Raw genomic sequence first — 19,506 nt, forward strand, 5'->3', positions numbered from 1 at the left:
CAACAGGTAATGTGACAAAATTTGTCACATGAAGAGACGTGAGATTTTGTTACAACGAGTCAGGAAAATGATCAAAGAAACAGAACTCGAGCCATATTGTTGGTCCTAAAAATGAACGCAATTCTAAACAGAATAAAGCATGAAAAACTCAAAAGAGCACCTTGTAGCTAAAAGTAGCTTCAGTATAAATCGAAATGCCCTTTTTGCTGATATTTATACTAATTTAAGGAATATTGTACAGCCATACATTAAATGCGTGACCACAAGCACAAATACCGTAACCAAAATACTTCTGTGATTTTTTTCAATGGGCGAACCGTTACATTCCTAAGTTTTGTTTGTTTACAAATACAAGCAAGTCATCCACCTTGATTCCGTCCCAATGTTGCGACATATTACGTCAATAAAGTATACATTCTAGTTTACATAACAACACCCTGGCGGCGCAACAAAAACAAAAAATCTCAAACGAATCGGGATGACTCACGCGTGAACACAATGCAATCGTTTACAGAAGCGGCCCTCGTGGAACCATCGGCCCATTGTCCCCGCGCCGAGTTTCGTCGGGTCGTGGCCCTCAAAATTGTCGGGGCCGGCTCCCGAAAGTGGGCAATGACGTAAGATTCGTCCGGGAACCGGCGGTTTAGGCTTTTGTTTGGCCCAACGCCGAGGATTGCGATGTTTACAATACAACGGACAGATGTCTTTGTTGAGTCTGCGAAGAGAGGATTTCTCGCCTGCGACTTTCCCAGACAAATTGGGGCCTGGGAATCAAATAAACGGTTTAATTTTCTGTCCATAGATGACATGTTGATGACACCTCTCATGTGATGTGAGTTCGAGAGTAATCGACCAGTTTATGAACGCGAGAAAACTGTGGAATTTTATCGTCCGCATTGACGCGTGACCGACCATTTCATGCTCTGATTTTACCGATGATACTTTAGGTATCTTATCTGAAAATAGCACAAGAATAATGCTATACGGTGATTAGAAGTTTCAGCATACGAAGAGCAGCGCAAAACCTAATCTGGCAGAAAATACTTGCCATTTTATTGCACACAAAACAAACAATCGCCACTGACTCTTGCAAATTGTGCAGGGCCAACCGATCGCCCCGAAAGTGTAACATATTGATTATTTGTTTGTAATACTGAGTTATTAAAAATAATAGCTTGCAATCCCTGTGAAGCCAAAACAGAGGGGTGACAGAGTAATCGTTTATTGCCAACCTCTGCTTCAGTCGAACTACCTGTGTAATCAATTCTACGACTCACTCCGCTTGTCAGTATGGGCTCACCATGTTTATTGGATAATAGAAAACTTACGAGCAAACCGCGAGCAGCTATGACCGATATATACCTAAAAAACGCGATTAGCGTCACTCTTATATATTTTTTTAATAATTTTTTCATAGATTTTTTTTAATTCATAGAGTTTGGTAAATAGGTGTATTGACACAAAAAGCTAAAAATAAACTACAGATTTCACAACAAAAATCCAGCGAAGAAGCAAAAATCACCATTTCATGAGCATGTGGTTATGTGACTCATCACCAAAACCTGTCATGTGATCCTGCTGCACGTGGTTCGTTTCGGATGAATGCGTAAATGATTCAGTAAGTTTTCGGTGATGACTAACAGAAACCATATGACGTGAAATCGGATAAAATCTCATTGTTGCGAAACGATTTTGCAAAATCTGTAAAATTTGTGAAAAATTGCGCCAATTTCTGAAACCAGTGGGCGATTATAATTTTCCGGTATGTTGGACCCGAGAGAAAAAAGCAAATTTTAAAGTAATAAAAAGAATTAAACAAACAATAAAGAATTAAATGAAGAAATAAAGCTTAAAAGTACCAATACGCACTCGAGTGATTTTAAAACATCGCACTTGAGTCACAAAAAATAATTTTCCAATCCAAACTGTAGGCTAAATATTAACATAAGAATCGAGACTTTTTTGTTGGCTGGTGTTTCAAAATCATACGCAAGGTGTGAAAATATTTTCCTGTCTCCGGACGAATCGTTGGGAGAAATTCATATTACCGAGAATATTGTAACGAACATAAACATCATAATTCGATTGTTCGATTGACACAGGTCACTACAGCGCGACGTATCCTATGCGATAGCGGAAGTCAAACCACTCTCCCAATTACTAGATGGATTATGCACAGCTACGCGACGATGTCTGTCCGTTTTTCAGGGGTCTAATCTTCAATTGTTGATCCCTGACCTGTGACTACGACTTATCTAAGTGCATTCAGGCGTTGGTGGCGATTTAGCCAAAATGTTTGTCGTGAAACACTGGTTTTCAAATTAGGCAAGGGGTACTCGCGTAAGCGTTGCCACGGAAACCCACGAACGGGTGGTGGGCTTGAAGCTGTATAGATATAGAGGAAAAGTACTTGCAACACGTACGTGACTTACATGAGGTTTGATGTAACAAACCACTACGCACGTGTTCACTTTACTTAAATCTATTCTACTTCCGATGAGTTGAATCTTGCTGCAATGTCAATGCGTTAAATTTATGGTAACTGATAAACGTCGCGACAACAGTGTATATCTGCATACAATGTGCATTCTTGAATCTTAACACGAATTATGGGAAAATATGTTTTCTGGGTTAAAATTGACTTTCGTGTGTGACAAATATATTTCGATATAAGGCATCTTCAGTGTCTGTAAACTGGGAATCGGTTCCCGGAATCGGATACCAGGAATCATCATCATTTATCCGAGAACCTGCTTGGGTAAAAAACTATAGGAGCTTTGTTTTTTACTTCTACCTCTTCTTAAGTGTTTTCGGAACCAACAATTAAAGGAAATTGCAGCGCCAATGGTGCAAACACTTCATATTTGACCGCAAGTAAAACGTCTTACTTGTTCAAAGTCAAACCTATTTGTCAAGTCAACATACAAGTTAAAAGGAAGTGGTGGCAATTTAGGCTATTTTTTACGTCACCATCTGAAGTGGAATTTCTTCGAATTTGGGACACCCTTTGAGGAAGTGAAAGGGCTTCAAAACTACTCGAATTACGTACAAGCCAAATAATTGCGCATCGTTGGTGATGACAACGCCTTAAAGTAACGAAATAAAAAAATTCCAAAATTATTCGGGAGCTCGTAATCAGTTCGAAAGAGGAAGCTTCCGCTATTGCGCCAGGAAAGATACGTAAATATTTAAACCATTGTTTCGTCACAGAGAAACAGCGCGTAACACACGATCTATGTTTCAACACGATATTTTTCACGATGTCGTTATATTGACTTGGACAATATCGTGTTTTCTATTGTGGGAAGGTCATGTATGATGTTCCGATTTGATTTTGAGATGCCATCATTTCATGGCAAATGTTTCTGACGGTGCAAGATCGACCGTTGGCCTGAAATTTAAACACAGTAATTAAACGACCTTTTTTGGGACGCAAAATTTGTAGGATTCTAGATATATGTCAAATTTTAACCTTAAACACAAACACGGACAACTGACGAGCGATATATTCAAAAGTAAATCAATATCGATTTACCAAAGGGGTTTACTCACGATCTATATCGGGCGAGTACGATGACATAATCACTAATGTGACGTCAAGAAAAAAAAATTATCAAATTCCTTTGCCATGAAATGATGGCATCTCCTGCGACGAAAACTGCGGAGGCACCAGTTCCTCTTTCACACAATCCTAAGACATGCGAACTTTGAACGCCTTGATCGCTTGCAGAGACCAGCGGCTTGTGGGACTCGTGTCCGGTAAAGCATGACGGCACCGCACACGTGGTCCTCGGGGTTTTAACCCTCAAACACGTGTTGCAATTTGTTGAAAAAGAAACCTTAAGATATGCGACGGAAACTACGCGCCATGAATGAGTTGTGTGTGGGTGTTGAGGTCTGAGTGACGTTGGTATACATGGGTTGATTCCCTTTGCAATCGTTACATCGTTATGAAACCCAAAAAAACTCCCCCAGAAAAACAAGTGGGGTTGGATATTCTGATCAGGAACTGATACATAGTGTGTCCTTATTTCGTAATTTCTTGCGCAATAATTACGATTGGACTTTTTCTACATTCTACCAACGCGAACGATGAATAATTGTTCAAATATCGTTTCAATGAGATACAGCAACAAACCCACCATACATTTCACCATTCAGTCATTTTGAAGATTTTTGCGCGAAAGTGGGTAGAGGTTGGAATTAAATAGTTATTCCTGTATATTGATAGGTTGCCAAAGGTTTGACACATCGCATAACATCACCTCATTTATTTCTTCTGTGCCATCAACTGTCAGTGGCGAGTTGCATCTGATTCAAAGTCAGTTGATTGTAATACACCATATTGAGATTTAAACAAAAATGCTTCGCTCAGGCATGTCCTTTGTCTTTAAGCATGCTAAAAGTATAAAAATAATTTCCTGTCATGTGCTTTTAACTGCTTCAATTTGGGTGCGATCGCCATATGCACTTATGTGCAATGTTTTCACTAAATATCTGATACATTGAGCCGGAGCAACTGGCAAGGCGTATGTGCAGGGATCTGCAAAAGGATATTTGACTTCATCGTACATGGTTTAGCGAAAATGCCAATTTGTGTTTAAGTCACATTATCAGTACAATATAAAGAATCAGGTGCATTTTGTTCCAAACCTTTGGAAACTCGGATGCACAAAAAAAGGAAATAATTTAAAAGGTTCAACGCGCGTTTTCAACGCCACATTGATGCTCACGTGTTAAACGTTAATTAATTATTCGAACAACTTTTCCTGCACGAACTTTAGCCTATTGTAGAGCCAAACGGAGGGACGAAAGAAATGTATATAAATACGTTTCTAAAGTCGCGAGTTGCCGACCCCTGTGTAAGGCGGATTAACTTTAAGTCGACAAGGCCTATAACTTTGTAGACTTTGTGAGTCGCTAAATTTAGGTACAGGGTACCTTGGATTTAAGTTTTTGAACGGCATCATTAGGACCCTATATATATAAATCAAATTGTCCCGATCCTCGTTATAACTGCTTGGAAATACATCGGCAATCTTCCACCCAACGCTATGTTTTATGCCTAATCTTAAAATAACTTCAAAGAAAGGATTTGGGACTTTGTTGCAGAGTAAACAGTTCTTGTGGACACTTAATTTTACTATAAATTGGATTCGTTTTAGACTCACAGCTTAAAAAGGCAATCAAGTCAACTCTGATTACTCTGTTATAGTGTCTGATGTAGAGTGTTTGCTTTCAAAGGAAGATTGGCGGACGTAACAATATTTTAAAACAACCCTACGTTATACGGACGAAATATTTGCAGAGTTAGCAGTGCAATCAACCGCGGCCGCCATATTGGAAAAAAGGACCATTTAAAGCTTTGTATTGCGAAAAGAAACGATTCGAAAAATATTTGAAGATTGTTTTTGTTGAGACACAAAAGAGTCTAAATAAATCAAAATCCGGCGGCAACAGAAACTTACGCAGCATTCCCAGAAGGCAGCGATCCGTGACCACCGACCGTTACGCAAAAAAAAAATCCCCACGTCTAAATTTGTGTGCATGGCGCACTGCAACCTGTACTGAACGAGAAAACTCTAGAAAAAAGGAAAAAGTGGACGAAATATTTTCTCCATTGGTGAACGGAGTTTGTGGGGTCGAATTGCTCTTTCATTCCACTCCAATAGCGGTATTTTTAACCTGACATCAATATTCAGGCTTTGTTTACCCGCGTATTTTTAAGTTTGCCGTAACTAAAACACTGTGAGTCCTTACAAGAATGAAATCGTGAAACTCGAAATGACCGAAATCAGGTCCACGCGACAGGTCTTGATCTGAGTGGTCAGATTGTTTAAGAATCAGGAAAATCTCATCGCAGAGCAGGGCATTACGTAACGACCAAATATCCCGTTAGATAACGTCACCATACACAACACGGTTTGAAATTGTCTTAAACTAGGGCAAAGGTAGTGCATATGTAATGCTTTTCCCATAAATGTATTTTGACGCACAGTAAAAGACATGACAATCGAACCAATCCGTTACATTTGCCCAACATGAGTTAATAAGTCTGCCCTCGCTTCAACATATCCGGGTAATAACGGGATAAAATGACCAAGTACAAAAGCAACCGGTAAAGCGTAGCCCACATGCGAAGAATTGCAGAACATAATCTACTTGTAGGACTTTTGCTAAAACAACTTTAATTTTTGTATTTAATTCACATTATTATTGAATAAATTTGTTTGGTCCGGTTGTACGCTAATGTGAGATATAAAATTCTAATCCTACGCCTGATGTCAGTTTCGCGTCTGAAATATATAACGGTAATCTATTACAATAGAAGAGATACAAAGATGGCAACCACATGCACGTGTGAGTGCCTCGAATAATGAGGGTTGTTTACAGGTGTTTGCCACCCATCACCGTTTTCCAAAATCGCCAGAAAACACAACAGTCAACCCATGGCAAGTTATTTTCATCAGAAAGTTTCCAAGGCACTAAAATATCGACAAAATAACGAACAATAATTCTATAAAAAGCCGAGATCCCAAACAGTGGGGAGAATGTGTTCGTCGAAACAATGAACAGGATCCCCAATAAATACCAAACCCCAAATCATCGCGAAATGGCGTCTTTACCGCCCTCTAGAGATTTACCTCAGTTGCATTGTTTTTGTCGTGGTGTCGCCCGCGAGCTTTAACATGAATAGTGGTAAAATAACTACACATAAAGAATAATTTGCGTCTGTACTGTGAAAATGGAATTAATAATGCACCAGACACTAACATCCCACTGTTACAAAGCATTGTTTTCTTGCGTGGTTTTCTCTTGGATACGCTTTGTATTTAAGATAATGAAAATTAATTGAAAACACTATCATTTGTAATAGATTCAATCAAAAAAGTGTCAACAATTAGGTTATAAGTAGTACGTTCGACTTCTTTCTTTGCTAATACTGGGTTTACTGCACCATAACTTCTGTGGTCTGCTGTAAACTCAAGTTATAGCCTTGGCGCAATGCGTAAACAAGTGAACGAGCGTGCAATATTTTTCTGTTTGCGAGAGTCAACTCTTTCCACCCACATCAAGAGCACGGTTATTGTTGACCCGCTTGTGTGCATAATTTTCCGTTAACGTAACGTCTAATCGTCGGCGTTATCACGCTGAGTGAGAAAAGTAAAGGTGGGCGCGGCAACGCGTAGATTTGTAGAGGCAGATTCAACACAAGCTGCGATACAAAGTGATCACTGACTCCTATTTCCGACGCTTTAGACGACAAGTCAAATATACTTAGGCGCAACGTGATCATCAAGCTGTTATATGCCGCCTTTTTTATTCATAAGGATAATTTTGGATGTCAGTTATTCATCATTCCGAGGGCGTTTGATTTTGATTTTTTCAAGAGGGTCCGTGTTGTTAACTACTTCCTTTTGTTTGCAATATTCTTTTTGAACTAAACTCGTGACAAATGACAACATGACAAATGACTGCTAATTAGTTCTTGATTATATCGAACCACCACACAATAGTTATGCAATTACGTCGTTGCCGCGTGATGCGACAAATGCAATAGTGCAAATAGATACACGAAGCAATCCAGGAAGAATGACAAACAATGTGAGAATGTAAAACATCACATAAATTTCGCTCGAATCGCCTCTTGGTAAAGGCAAATATTTGAGCAAATGGTAACCTGCACCTGTACGGTTACAATGATATAGTATTAGCCAAATAAAACTAGTTATACCATCCAGTTTTATTCGTTGAGGTATTTGTTGCAACGTAAGCGCAGAAATGGCACCGCTGCAAATGGCTTTAGAAAGACTACGATTAAAACCAACACAATTTTTATTGCGTTCGAATGGATGTGAAACGTGTCTTACTTGGTTCATAATCATCACAGTCATCTTCGGGGCCTTTTCATTAAACGCTTGGTCGTTACCTTGCGGGGCGAATTTTTACCACATGTCATTTATGCATCAAGACGCACCGCCATGTACAGATATAACGCTTGCCATTTAATAGTTGGTGTTCTTTATCGTCTGGTGGATTTGTTTTAAATAGTTTACTTAATGCGGAAGCAAGAAAGTTGTTAAAATTACCCATTCTGACTGCGACACAACGTTAAATTTCTATCTATGGCAAGAAGTCAATTACGTGTTGTTACGAATGAAGAGGAGACAATAAGATACGACGCAACCGGTTCGATACCTGACAAAAACAAACCAATTCGTCCGTTTAGTGATAAAGCACACTGCGCCTGAACGTCTGCAATAAGGCAGTCCTTGCAGATATCAAAAGACACCAGTGAAGTATTTATCGTCATTTGAAAGTCGAAATCAGTTCTAATGAATGATTAACACCTTCACATAAAAAGTGTTTGGAAGTTGCAAAAACTTTCGGTTGCTTGCGCGGTTAAGTTTCACGACAATCTAAAAAAACGGACGTACAGTGCGTAAGTCACGTAACCAGTCACGTTACTCCGACGTCAAATCGTCATTATACCGACCGTGAATCCCACAAACTGAACAGATATACGACTGACGCAGCACCTGACTAAATATGAGGACATGAGATTTTGTGAGAACGTCAAATTTTCCCCAGGAAGCTCAAACAGAACGTCGAATGTTGAAAACATCGTTTGGTGAATCTAACCACATGAACAGGCTCGACACAAAGTGTGCGATAATCGTTAAGTTTTACCACACAAATATTGAATGTTGTGCGTGAGTTACGCAACCCGGTTGCCGTGGCAACCGCCAACGTAAAACATAAAATGCCATTAGTTAACTCTCAAATGAAGCCTTTAACACGACCAACAATGGCAGAATCACGTGGGGCGGGTCTTTGTTGTTGCCGAGCACTGCAAATATTTTGGACCACGTTTAGCTCTGACCCCGTAATACCAAATATAACGGTCATGAATAGCTATTGAAAAAGCTTGAAGATCCAGGTTATCGTACTGTGGCAGGTTCAAGTGGTTTTGTCATCGCTGTGTTTGCGTCTCTAATATTCCCCGTTCAGTTCACCACTTATTGCGCCAAAGCTTGGTTACGAATGAACAAAAGCAAATGACGCAACGTTTAACTTCACAAACACAACAAAACCAAGTATGGGGGAGGTTAACGCAAAGTATTGTTGGTCAATTGCGTTGTTACGTATGAAAAGGAGACAATGGCGCGTCGTTACGTAACGATGCAACCGTTCAACATCAGACGTAAATAGCCCAACACGTCCCCCTTTTGTTGATGATATTTTTGAACAAAGCACACTGCGTCGTAAGATTTCATCAAAGTAGCACTTGCTCAAATTATAAATATCAACAAAATATTAATCCTCATTTAAAAGTCATTTGTCAAGGTTACAAGGACGAATAAACATCTCAAAGTGCATGACCTGCTTTTTGAGAACAGCAACTTTCGGTTGCTTTAACCGTTAAGTTTTACAGCAATTTTAATAACAGACGCACAGTGCGTAAATCACGTGATCAGTCACGTTACTTCGACGTCCGAACGTCAATGCATTTAATCGTTATTCCTTTTGTTGAGTAACAATAGCTTAATGGTGGTACTTTTGTTAAGTGCTGTTGCTGGGGAAACAGCGTACTAACGCGAAAGACAAAATAAGGACACAGACAATGTGGTAGAAGCGTCAAAAAATTCCCCACAATGTTTATCAGTACGTCAAATGATAAAAACGTCGTTGCGTCAAACAAGAGGTAAGAGTTTGTCGCCGCGTACTCACTAGCTACAAAGGAGTGAAGCTCGGTTGCGCTTGGTTTCACATTTTACGACTGAAATAATGAATGTGGAGCGTTAATAGTTACGCAACCTGGTTGGTTCAGTAATTGCAGAATTTGTCTGTCACGTGCATACCAGAATAAACCACGTTCGGAACTAAATGTGTGAATGAAGTTTACACAACTCGTAAATAATGTTGTTTCCATATTGACCTCAAATTAGTTTCGCTCCGTCTTGTGAATGCAAGTTAATTAAATTTGTGGCCGAGAAAATAACGTTGGCGTCCAAAATTCACCGTTTGGAAGTCTCCCCATATTACCCTAAGCGTCGTTACGCACAAAGAATAGCAAATGACGCAACGTTGAACTTCAATAAAACCATCAATGTGGACAAAACCGTCTGTAGGGACGTTCACGCGAAGCATTGTTCGTTAAATACGTTGTTTCGTACGAAGAGATGACAATAGCGCGGTCATAACTCAACTCGCTGAATCTCTAATGTAAATAAACTCAGAAAAGCGTGATGTTGTTCTGCTTTCGCTTCTCATCCAGTCCCCACGTGGAAGGGGTGGTTGCAATGCGGCGATGCGAGTAGTGTAGGGTGTCATGAAAAAACTACTTTGAAACTCAAAATGTCCACAACCAAGTCTTACCACTTCCTACAATCTAATGCGTGCAACATCTCGTTTGTTTTATCAGGATTTAGCACACTACAAATATCTGCAATGGATAGAAACAGGTGCATTTTATAGCCGAGCAAATTGTGCTTTCTGCGTAGGCCAACCAATGTCGGGTCACAGTACTTTCACCTTCATTTGCCTTTTCCGAGATAGGTTTTTAAACATTGGACTTCAGTTTGGCAAAAATAATTACGTTCTTTTGCCAAAGCGTCTTTTGCCAAAGCGTCTCACATAAAAGCCGAAAGATATAGTCATTGAAATTCAGAATAAATGTTGATCTGTTGGGTAATAATCTAGGTACAAAGCACAGGAGACTAAGGTATATCACAGGTCTAAACAGTGCGAACTTATTGAATCTTACTGATGATAATGACTCTTGCGGTTTATCTAATTCAATTCATTATCTGTCATTTTGTCGGGACGAACTTCATTTTGGTACAGTAGTAAAAGTTGTAAAGTAGGCATCAAGTTAAAGTCCAGTTGTTCTGTAGTTTTTTGCTAACTGCTTCCATAGCACATCCGATAAACTTCAACGTAATATGTGTTCTTATGTTTCACAGGGGACTCTATACCATAACTTTATGCCTGCCACGCGGTGTCGCTGTGATTACAATTAGTCGGTGTTTCGAACCGGGAACCACTTAACGTGTTCAAACCATGGGTCATCCGATAGCTCCCAATTCTACATAAGGGTATGTAAGGATAATTATATGTAAATTCTGTATAACGTGAGTCGTGTTAGGCTTTGAACACCAGGTATCATAATGAAAAATTAATCTGACGTTCTTCTGGTGAAAAACAACCAATATACACCTTTTTGTTTGAAAAGCATTGTATTTTTTGACGTTTCGCCTGTACGTACGACTATAGGCTTCTTCAGAGAATAAATCAAACACAGTAGCGAAGCCACGGGCAAAGAAATCAAGCGACGAAAAAGAACAAAAGGGCGCAACAGCTAAAACCCAGCGGGACATAAATCTTATATAACCGAACGATTACACATATTGCCGATCCACACACTCGGAGGGTTGAACGCAAACACATTTGAAACGTCCTCAAACTAAACAAGTTCCACACTATATCCTAAATCTCACACCCCACATACACAACAAACCCACACAAACATATACAGCATTGACTTCCATACCATATGTACAGAGAGTTTCTGAGCGGATATCTAGAATACTCAACGCCAATGGAGTAAAAGTTGCCATGAAACCGGTATGCACTTTAGAAAACATGTTTCCCAAACCTAAAGACCGTATTTCCATGCTTCAAATTACCTGTGTAGTTTACTTAATACCTTGCCTTGATTGTAACACAGTGTATATTGGTCAGGCTAAGCGCAATTTAACGTCCGTATTAAAGAACATAAGGCAGCCATTCGCAATATGGAAACCAAGAAATCCGCTCTATGTGCCCGTAAATGTTGTTTTCCGCTCTAAGTGCCCGAAAACAACAAATCCGCTCTATGTGCCCCATTTCGCCCGTTACCATTCTTGACCATTTGACCCGCGTTGTCCATTGATGTCCCGCTGAGTTTTATCTGTTGCGTCCTTTTGTACGTTTTGTCGCGATTTGACTAAGTCCAAAATGTTTGGTCCATGTTTTACGTTTTGGTCCAAAAACGGGTCGTGTTTCCATGTCGCGTACGCATTCAAGCGTAACAGTTTTTCGCCCTTCACTTATCGTGTCGCGGGGTTTGCGAAAGTTCGAAAACTTTACAAATCGTCTCTGTCGGAACTTCAGATATTTACAGTCGTTTTTAAACAAAAAGGTGTGTATTTGTTGTTTTTCACCAGAAGAACGTCAGATTATTTTTTCAAATTTGCTCTATGCGGAAATCATTACTTTAGTTGTTTTGTTTTTATCGTCGGCGCTGGTGAAACCGAATAGATCTCTTTTCTGCGATCTTCTGCCTTTCATCGATTTAATGCGTTATATTTCAACCCATGTCATGTTGCAATTCTACTTGACCAACCAACATTAAGAAAATACCCAGAAAATTTCCTAATGGTCGTTTAAAAGAACCAAGTTCCAGCACCTGTAGGTAATTTTAAAGTGCACGTGGCCCTAAAATAGCTTTTGGAAGGCTTCACAAACAGCTATGTATATTGACCAATTGTATTGTCGCAATCCTATACTAGGGTCATATCGTGTTTCTCCTCAACATACCTGTGGACGCTGACCGGTAAATACCTTGGGGATGACCCCAGGTTCCCAAAGGTTTTATGAATAGTTGTAGAAAAGTTTGGTTCGGGTTTTGGTGGAAACCCATCAAGTTTCCCTGTTGGTACATTACAGGCAACAAATAATTCTGTCTATAGCGTCCAATGTATAAGCGCGTTTTGGTGCCAAATTTGCTTTTTTGAAAGGTTTGAAGCAAACCAAAGATGTGGAGAAAGTTAATACCATTGTTTTGTGCATTCGTTTATAAAGTGGCAACATTATGCTGAATCTGCTGCTAGCAAACATTATGCGACCGCGGCCTCGTAAAAAAACAATAGTGAAAGTTATTGCATCTTAACCGCAGTTGAAGGCCTAAACATTTTACTGCCGATGCTGTTATAACAGGGGATAAATATAAAAAAAGCCCAACATCTTTACCATTTAGAAAAACCGTTTTGTGTTTAAAAGGATTTTAGTTTGTCAAGAGCAGTTGCACACGGCTATAAGTTTAACATCACATTGAAACGTAGTATTAACGTGTGATTAAAGGGCCATCAAATTACTCTAATTGGCAGCATATGACACAAAGCCACCAACGCAACATAATTATACCCATGTGTTGATGTGGTGAAACAGTGACGATGGTAAATTGGTTGCAAATGGGAAGAAAACCACTTTAACACACCGCGGCTGACAAATAATACTGCCACGCCCTAACGTTCGCAAAATATACTTTAACCAAAGGATTAAAACTTCAACTAAGAATGGTGCAATCAACCTGCTATGTCGACACAGGCCACGAAAAAGTGACGCTAAAGCACACTCTAGGTACGTAGCTTTTGTTAAACAAGGCTTAAGTGTCAAATGGGCGACGTAACGACGCAAACATTCCTGTACAAGCGGTACTGATATTGGGTGGACGTAAACCACATTGACTGACACATGAGAAGCTACCGCTTCATGAAACGTCTTCGAGTTGGAAACCACGCCCAGGCCATGTATTGCGCAAGTCTGGAACGTCCCCACGTTCGCCCCCCCGCGGGTTAAATGTTTTCAAACACAACGTATTTATTATTTCATATGATGTTAAACACAACTGTTCATTTCTGGTTAATTGTACATTAATTGATGTATAGAATGCACAGAAACGGTGCAGTGTTTTGTGTGGAAAGTGTCATGTGGCGACCACACCCACGATTTTTTCTCTTGATCAGGTTTGGCAATGGACCCCGCCCAAACCTTTACAATTGTTTGCGTTGATATCCGATTGTATTTTAACACGAACAGGACTAGTCCGAGGAAATGCGGGGGTGGATTAGAACAAAGGGCATGACCTTGTCTGGGTCAATTGTGGGGCATCTTTCATGCGCTGGGCCCCTCTAGAAGCCCCTGATTTGGTCAAGTCGGTGTAATGTGCATAGTACCGGCCCTTATGGACAGAAGTAATATCACACAATTACAATAAACGATGTTTAACTTCAGCCTCCCTTAAAACACGAACAAAGCGATTAAACGACACGGAAAAAACTAATATAATGAACAAGTAAATATGACGCTTAGCAATGAAAATGATTGATAAATATATCATGTGCTTCATAATCCACACCATAGAAAGTCCGAAAAGACGTAATGTTTGTACAGCTATGGCAAAGCAATGTGTACACTGTAATGAAATAGTCGGAATTGTCCGTTTGACCGCAGCTTCTTGCTCAGAGACGGAACCGCACCGTTTGTGCAAACAATGACGACACCTGGATACTACGTTGCAATACGGAAGTTTTGTAATGTCCTGGCATATAGCGCGATGCTATGGGTGAGGCTGCGGCCAGATTATTACGCCTTTTTTCCGACGGAAATCCCGATCGTCGCCCAAAGTTCCCAGTCGCGATACGTCATCGTGTTCCTCTTTGAAAGGTGGGAATTTGATGGGGGATTCCCCGCCGCTTGTATAAAGGATGCCCGTTGCGATGCCGACAGCATTTTGCATCTGCGAGCTTGTGAGCGCAACAACCTATTTGAAACTTTGTTGAGGATTAATACCAAAGACAATGCTGGCTGGTACAGGAAAACTTCTACTGGTCTTCGTACTTACTTGTCTCTTTTTCGGCGAAGAAGGTACGAGAATTGGATTTTAGTGCGCTTTCGACTTACAGCAATTAGCCAAAGCAGTAACATTTGCACGAATAGCATATAGGACAGGCAGTCGTTCTTTGCCGATAATTCATATTGTCGGCGACTTGTCAACAAAGTGTCGGGAGCTCGCTTTCGAGGCCGCTCGCACATGACCAATCGCTTACCCAGTAACTAAGCTAACCGAATCAGATTTTCCTTGACCTCAAACTTTTTTAAAAATGATTATATTTGGCCCTAGTAAATGACGTCTTCCTAATATTTCTGGTTGCTATATTTTGCTGTATTGCACTTATGAACATTTGCATCTTGAACTTCGCATCAGGGCACTTTCGTTCGGGTTAACATTATGATTAAGTATTAATCCACACTGGATAGACCAACTTTCAAAATATCAGCAAAACACAGTGACCTGAAATAGTTGTGCGCCCTGTAACATTTTGACTCCAGCTTACATTCAGAAGTACGCCCAAGAATGTTTTCGTACGTGGTCAAACACCGTGCGATAGACAGAACCAGAAATTATTTCAATCACAGGACTTTACTTCGCACTAATAACTAAAAGTTTACGCAAGTTTGTACAAAATTGCATCATGAATAGTGATTGTAGTAGTTGCAATGCAGGTTTTTTTGCTCAAGAAGTAACGCCGAATGTTAGCGCCAGTAAAGTTGAGGGTGATCTAATTTCGAACCCTGCGTTAGATCGGGCCGGTATTGAAAGAGGCTACAAAATGCCAACACATTCACAAACAACACAAAGAGAAAAACGTAATAGGTTCAACAAATTGCCGCGTATGACAAACAAAATAACTTGACACTTAAACTTCATTGTTCTGTTTTTTAGTTACTTCACGACCCATCCAGGGAACTTGTGATAAGTGGAACTGCACGATAAATGGTGAGACAGAATTGTGCGCCCGCAACGGCCTTCAATGCTGTTTGGGCAGCGAAAGGAATTTCATAATCCGTTCCGGAAAGCGGAGGTTGGAAAAGTGTTGCTTCGGTAAGCAGTGTTTTATGTTTTAAAACGCAATACACGATTCTACACGGTTTGGTCACTTTATCAAAAAGACCAAGCAGTTTGTGAAACTTTTTGCACAATTTCTTTGCCTTTCTTGGTTCGTACTAACGTCTTGTTTGTGTATTGCAGGTGCAACGAATCCCGTGTATAGTTTATCTACGCAATTGTGTTCCGGAAAAAAAGTGATACCGAAAACCAAAGGCTTGGAGAAGTGTTGCGAGGATGTTGTCTACAGACCTGACACTGAGGAATGCTTAGAAAAGCAAAATCCGTTTAAATGTCACGTGCAGCCTAAAGGTAGCTATTTACTCTTACGATATTATTTAACACTCCGAAATATTTTAATTGCGTTGAAGAATTTTTTTTTCCATTTTGGTAAGTTGAATATTTTTTTAGCAGGTTTCGATTCCGCGTCACCTCAACTACCAAGCTATATCTTGTCCCATACGGAAGGTAAATAATAGAAATACGGTTTATTATGTTTGAACTGCACTTCCTTTGTCGGTTTCGACAGTTTATGAATTTACACGCAATTGGTTAGCAGCAATGAGGAACTACTTACCTATAATATTATTTAGGTGTAAGCATTTCTAAAACTAAGCGCGTTTTGGGTCAATCAAAACGGCAAAGGTGCTTGAAAACAAACTAAACCACACAATGTGATTGTTCAGACAAAAACGTGGGGAATGAGTTTGGGGGAAGGCCCGAAAACCAAAGCACCTGTGGAGGAGAAGAAATAAACCCAGAGAGCGATCTCTGCTGCGATGACGTAGTTTACCGCAACGAAAGAGGAATATTTGAATGTTGCGAAGCCGCAAAATTCAACCCTATAACTCAGGATTGTTGTCTAAACGGCCCACAACCAAAAGGAATCGATATTTGTGGTGAGTACATGCGATTAGCTGGCACTAATCTTGTAAGTTAGGATCGATTGCCTAGCGCGCATTCCAATTAATATGCTATTACTGATGGAAAAGTTACATCTAAATGTACCAGAAACACAATCAAATTATAAAATGTGCCGTATCAGTCTTTATGTCTGCAACTGAATTGGCCTGCTGGTTTGGCACTGTTTGAGAAGACTGGCTTGTATATTATGAAGTACACGAGCTTTCGCGGGTAACCCTCGCTTCATCAGGTGTAAATGACAATTCAGAAACCAGGAGAAATCAGAAACACAATATATTTCTTATCGCAACGGAAATTTAACCATGCCTCAAAACATGATTTTTCTTCAAAGGCGAAAACGTTGTCTCCGAAGATCCTGGGACTTGTGGAGGTCAAGCTATGAACCAAGAGTCCGACCTATGTTGTGACGCCGTGCTCTACCCTGGAAAAAGGGGAAAGTTACAATGTTGTGAAGCTGCAGTGATCGACCCCCGCGAAATAGTTTGCTGCCAGAGCGGACCCCGATCAAAGATGGTTGGATGTGGTGAGCAACCTTTTCATTTATTCGTACCTAACTATATACCAAGAATAAATTAAAAATGACCTTGTGAATTACGTTGTCGAATTTGTAAATGCTTTGTTTTAATGTTGTGCCCATTTTAGTGTGGTGCGCAAACAAAGTAGCAAGCTTGGGACAACAAGCATGAGGTTGCTCTTGTTAATGACGCTCACTTGACCATGTTGGCTTAAAGCCATTATCTTAAATTTCTCAGTACCCTGTTGCTTCGCAGAAGTAATGTCATGCTTTCGTATAGCCAGGCAGGATCGCCCCACTGCGCAGGCCCTTTATATTTGGCGATCACAGCTTTAAAAACCCTTACCCTGTGGCTTGTTTCATTATTATTTGCTTCAAATTTCCAATGATACAAGTCGTGTTAATAACAGGAAAAATCTTTTTAGGTGACGAAGATGAAGTCAAACAGGTGATTGCCTACTTCATTAAACCAAAAAAAGTTAAATGCCGTTCGAAGAAAGGCACCCGGAAATGCAAGGTCATCGCTACATTAATGCTTTCCGAAACCACTGACGATCTGGACCCAAGGCCCCCGACTTTGCTTTACAAACGGGCAAAAATCATTCTGCAAGATTGTCCGGAACACTTTACGATGCTGAAAGTGTGGTATTTGTTCGGTACTGATAGACCCCTCCGCAAAAAGACAACTCTACGCATGAAAAAGGATTGGATGACCTACGATATCCTGCCAACAGATCTTCAGGACGTTTACGAGAACTTTTATTGGCAAGAGAAAGGCCTGAAAAAAAAAGGAAGGAGACGACGAAAGCGTCTAAGTTAAACTTGAATTAGTTTTATTTATTTATGCATTTCGTCTTTTCGCAACCACGCGTCTTGTCACCAGTTTGACAGTTGCAGTAAAAACCTATATTTCGTCCAAGTACCCCATTTGAAAAGAAAAATATAAAATTTCGTTGTCAATATTCAAAACAAGACAGTGCCCATTGGTTGGTGCTTAAATCATGGTGTCTAAATTTGCACAATTTGTTGTTTTGATGTCTTCGTTTCTTGCTCATTGATGTACTGTTTACATGGTAATTATATGTTTATTTATTTATTTATTCGTTTGATTGTCAGCATAAAAACCATTGATTTTTGCCTAGTTGCAGATTTTTTCCTTAGCCTAATTGCAACTTCCTTCACCACAAAATATCTTGAGAAAATGACAGAGCATTAGGTATAAACACCGTAAAATAACGTATTCAATCCGGTACCAAATTACAGCATCTCTCATAAGACAACAAAAAGTTTGCTGAAATTTCCCACGTGTGCTCTTACGCAATCAACTTTTGTTTGCCATTTGTCAGTTCATTGTTATTTGTTTGTGATTCGCGCATATTTATTTTTATTCAATAAAATCTGAAAAAATACCTGAGAGTTCTTTTAGGTGAAATTACAAGTGCAAGTGAAGGTAACAGTTCAATTAAACGACATATGTGTTATGAATTAGTACATTGTAAAACAAATGTTGGCAACATGTGAAAAAATTCATAAAGTTACAACTAATCACCAATTCCCCTACCGGGTTTTTACAGATGTTCCGAAAATGTAACAATTTCGTAATGAAGGAAGTCCCAGCGCGATGTATCAAACAATAGACCCGCGAGCCATAATGACATATAACAAACATCACATTCAACTAGACAATGGGCTGTCGAACGCCGGCATTGTTACCTATTATGGTTGATAATAGAAAAGCGAAATTAAGAAGACAGTTGTTACGACAGCATTGTCAGGGACTTTTTGAGCGCATTGGCATATCCTAACAATGAAATTCAACTGCTCTGACGCAGTGGTTTCAAAAAAACGGGCTTTTGTTGTACGTGGAGTGGCGAATTTCACTGTGTTGTTTTCAAACATGACAAAATCAACACATTTAGACGTATACGAATTTGCATGCAGGATTTTGTTGAGTCTGTCTATTTCCGATTGGGCCCATATTTTAGGCGGAGATAAAAATAAAGTGAATTTTGTATAGGGTTGAAGTAAAAATAGGAAGTATGTGTGTAAAAATAAACAAGTGTCTGAATAGCAGATTTATATACGTCGAATTGTATAAGTCCCTTGCTTCAAGCTCCGCTGCATAACTTAACATCATTGGGAACTTTATACAAGTTAACAGGATGGGTAATCTTTACTTAATCGGGTTGCGTATTTTTTCGACACAAACCTGCCTTTTATAAAGAGACGAGAAATACTATTTGTGTGTTTATCGCAAATCTACAAACTTATTTATAGCCAAAGTGTCGTAATTCAACCAAAAGCTCTCGTGGAGGCAAGGTTTTGTTGTCAGCAGTCGAATAAGCATTTGAAACAC

General features: G+C 39.7%; 1 protein-coding gene across 1 annotated transcript; it reads left to right on the forward strand.

The window, feature by feature from the left end:
• The first annotated feature begins 14,536 nt into the window (after nucleotides 1-14,536).
• Nucleotides 14,537-18,519, forward strand: LOC145889497 (uncharacterized). Its single transcript, XM_082980459.1, has 7 exons — nucleotides 14,537-14,691; nucleotides 15,551-15,709; nucleotides 15,857-16,024; nucleotides 16,124-16,180; nucleotides 16,399-16,611; nucleotides 16,968-17,159; nucleotides 17,576-18,519. Exons 1-7 carry the CDS (start codon nucleotides 14,625-14,627, stop codon nucleotides 17,968-17,970), a joined length of 1,251 nt encoding a protein of 416 aa, XP_082836585.1. The 5' UTR covers nucleotides 14,537-14,624; the 3' UTR covers nucleotides 17,971-18,519.
• Nucleotides 18,520-19,506: the final 987 nt, after the last annotated feature.

Source organism: Ascidia mentula, chromosome 2 (genome assembly GCF_947561715.1).
Source record: "Ascidia mentula chromosome 2, kaAscMent1.1, whole genome shotgun sequence".
NCBI classification, from domain to species: Eukaryota; Metazoa; Chordata; class Ascidiacea; order Phlebobranchia; family Ascidiidae; genus Ascidia; species Ascidia mentula.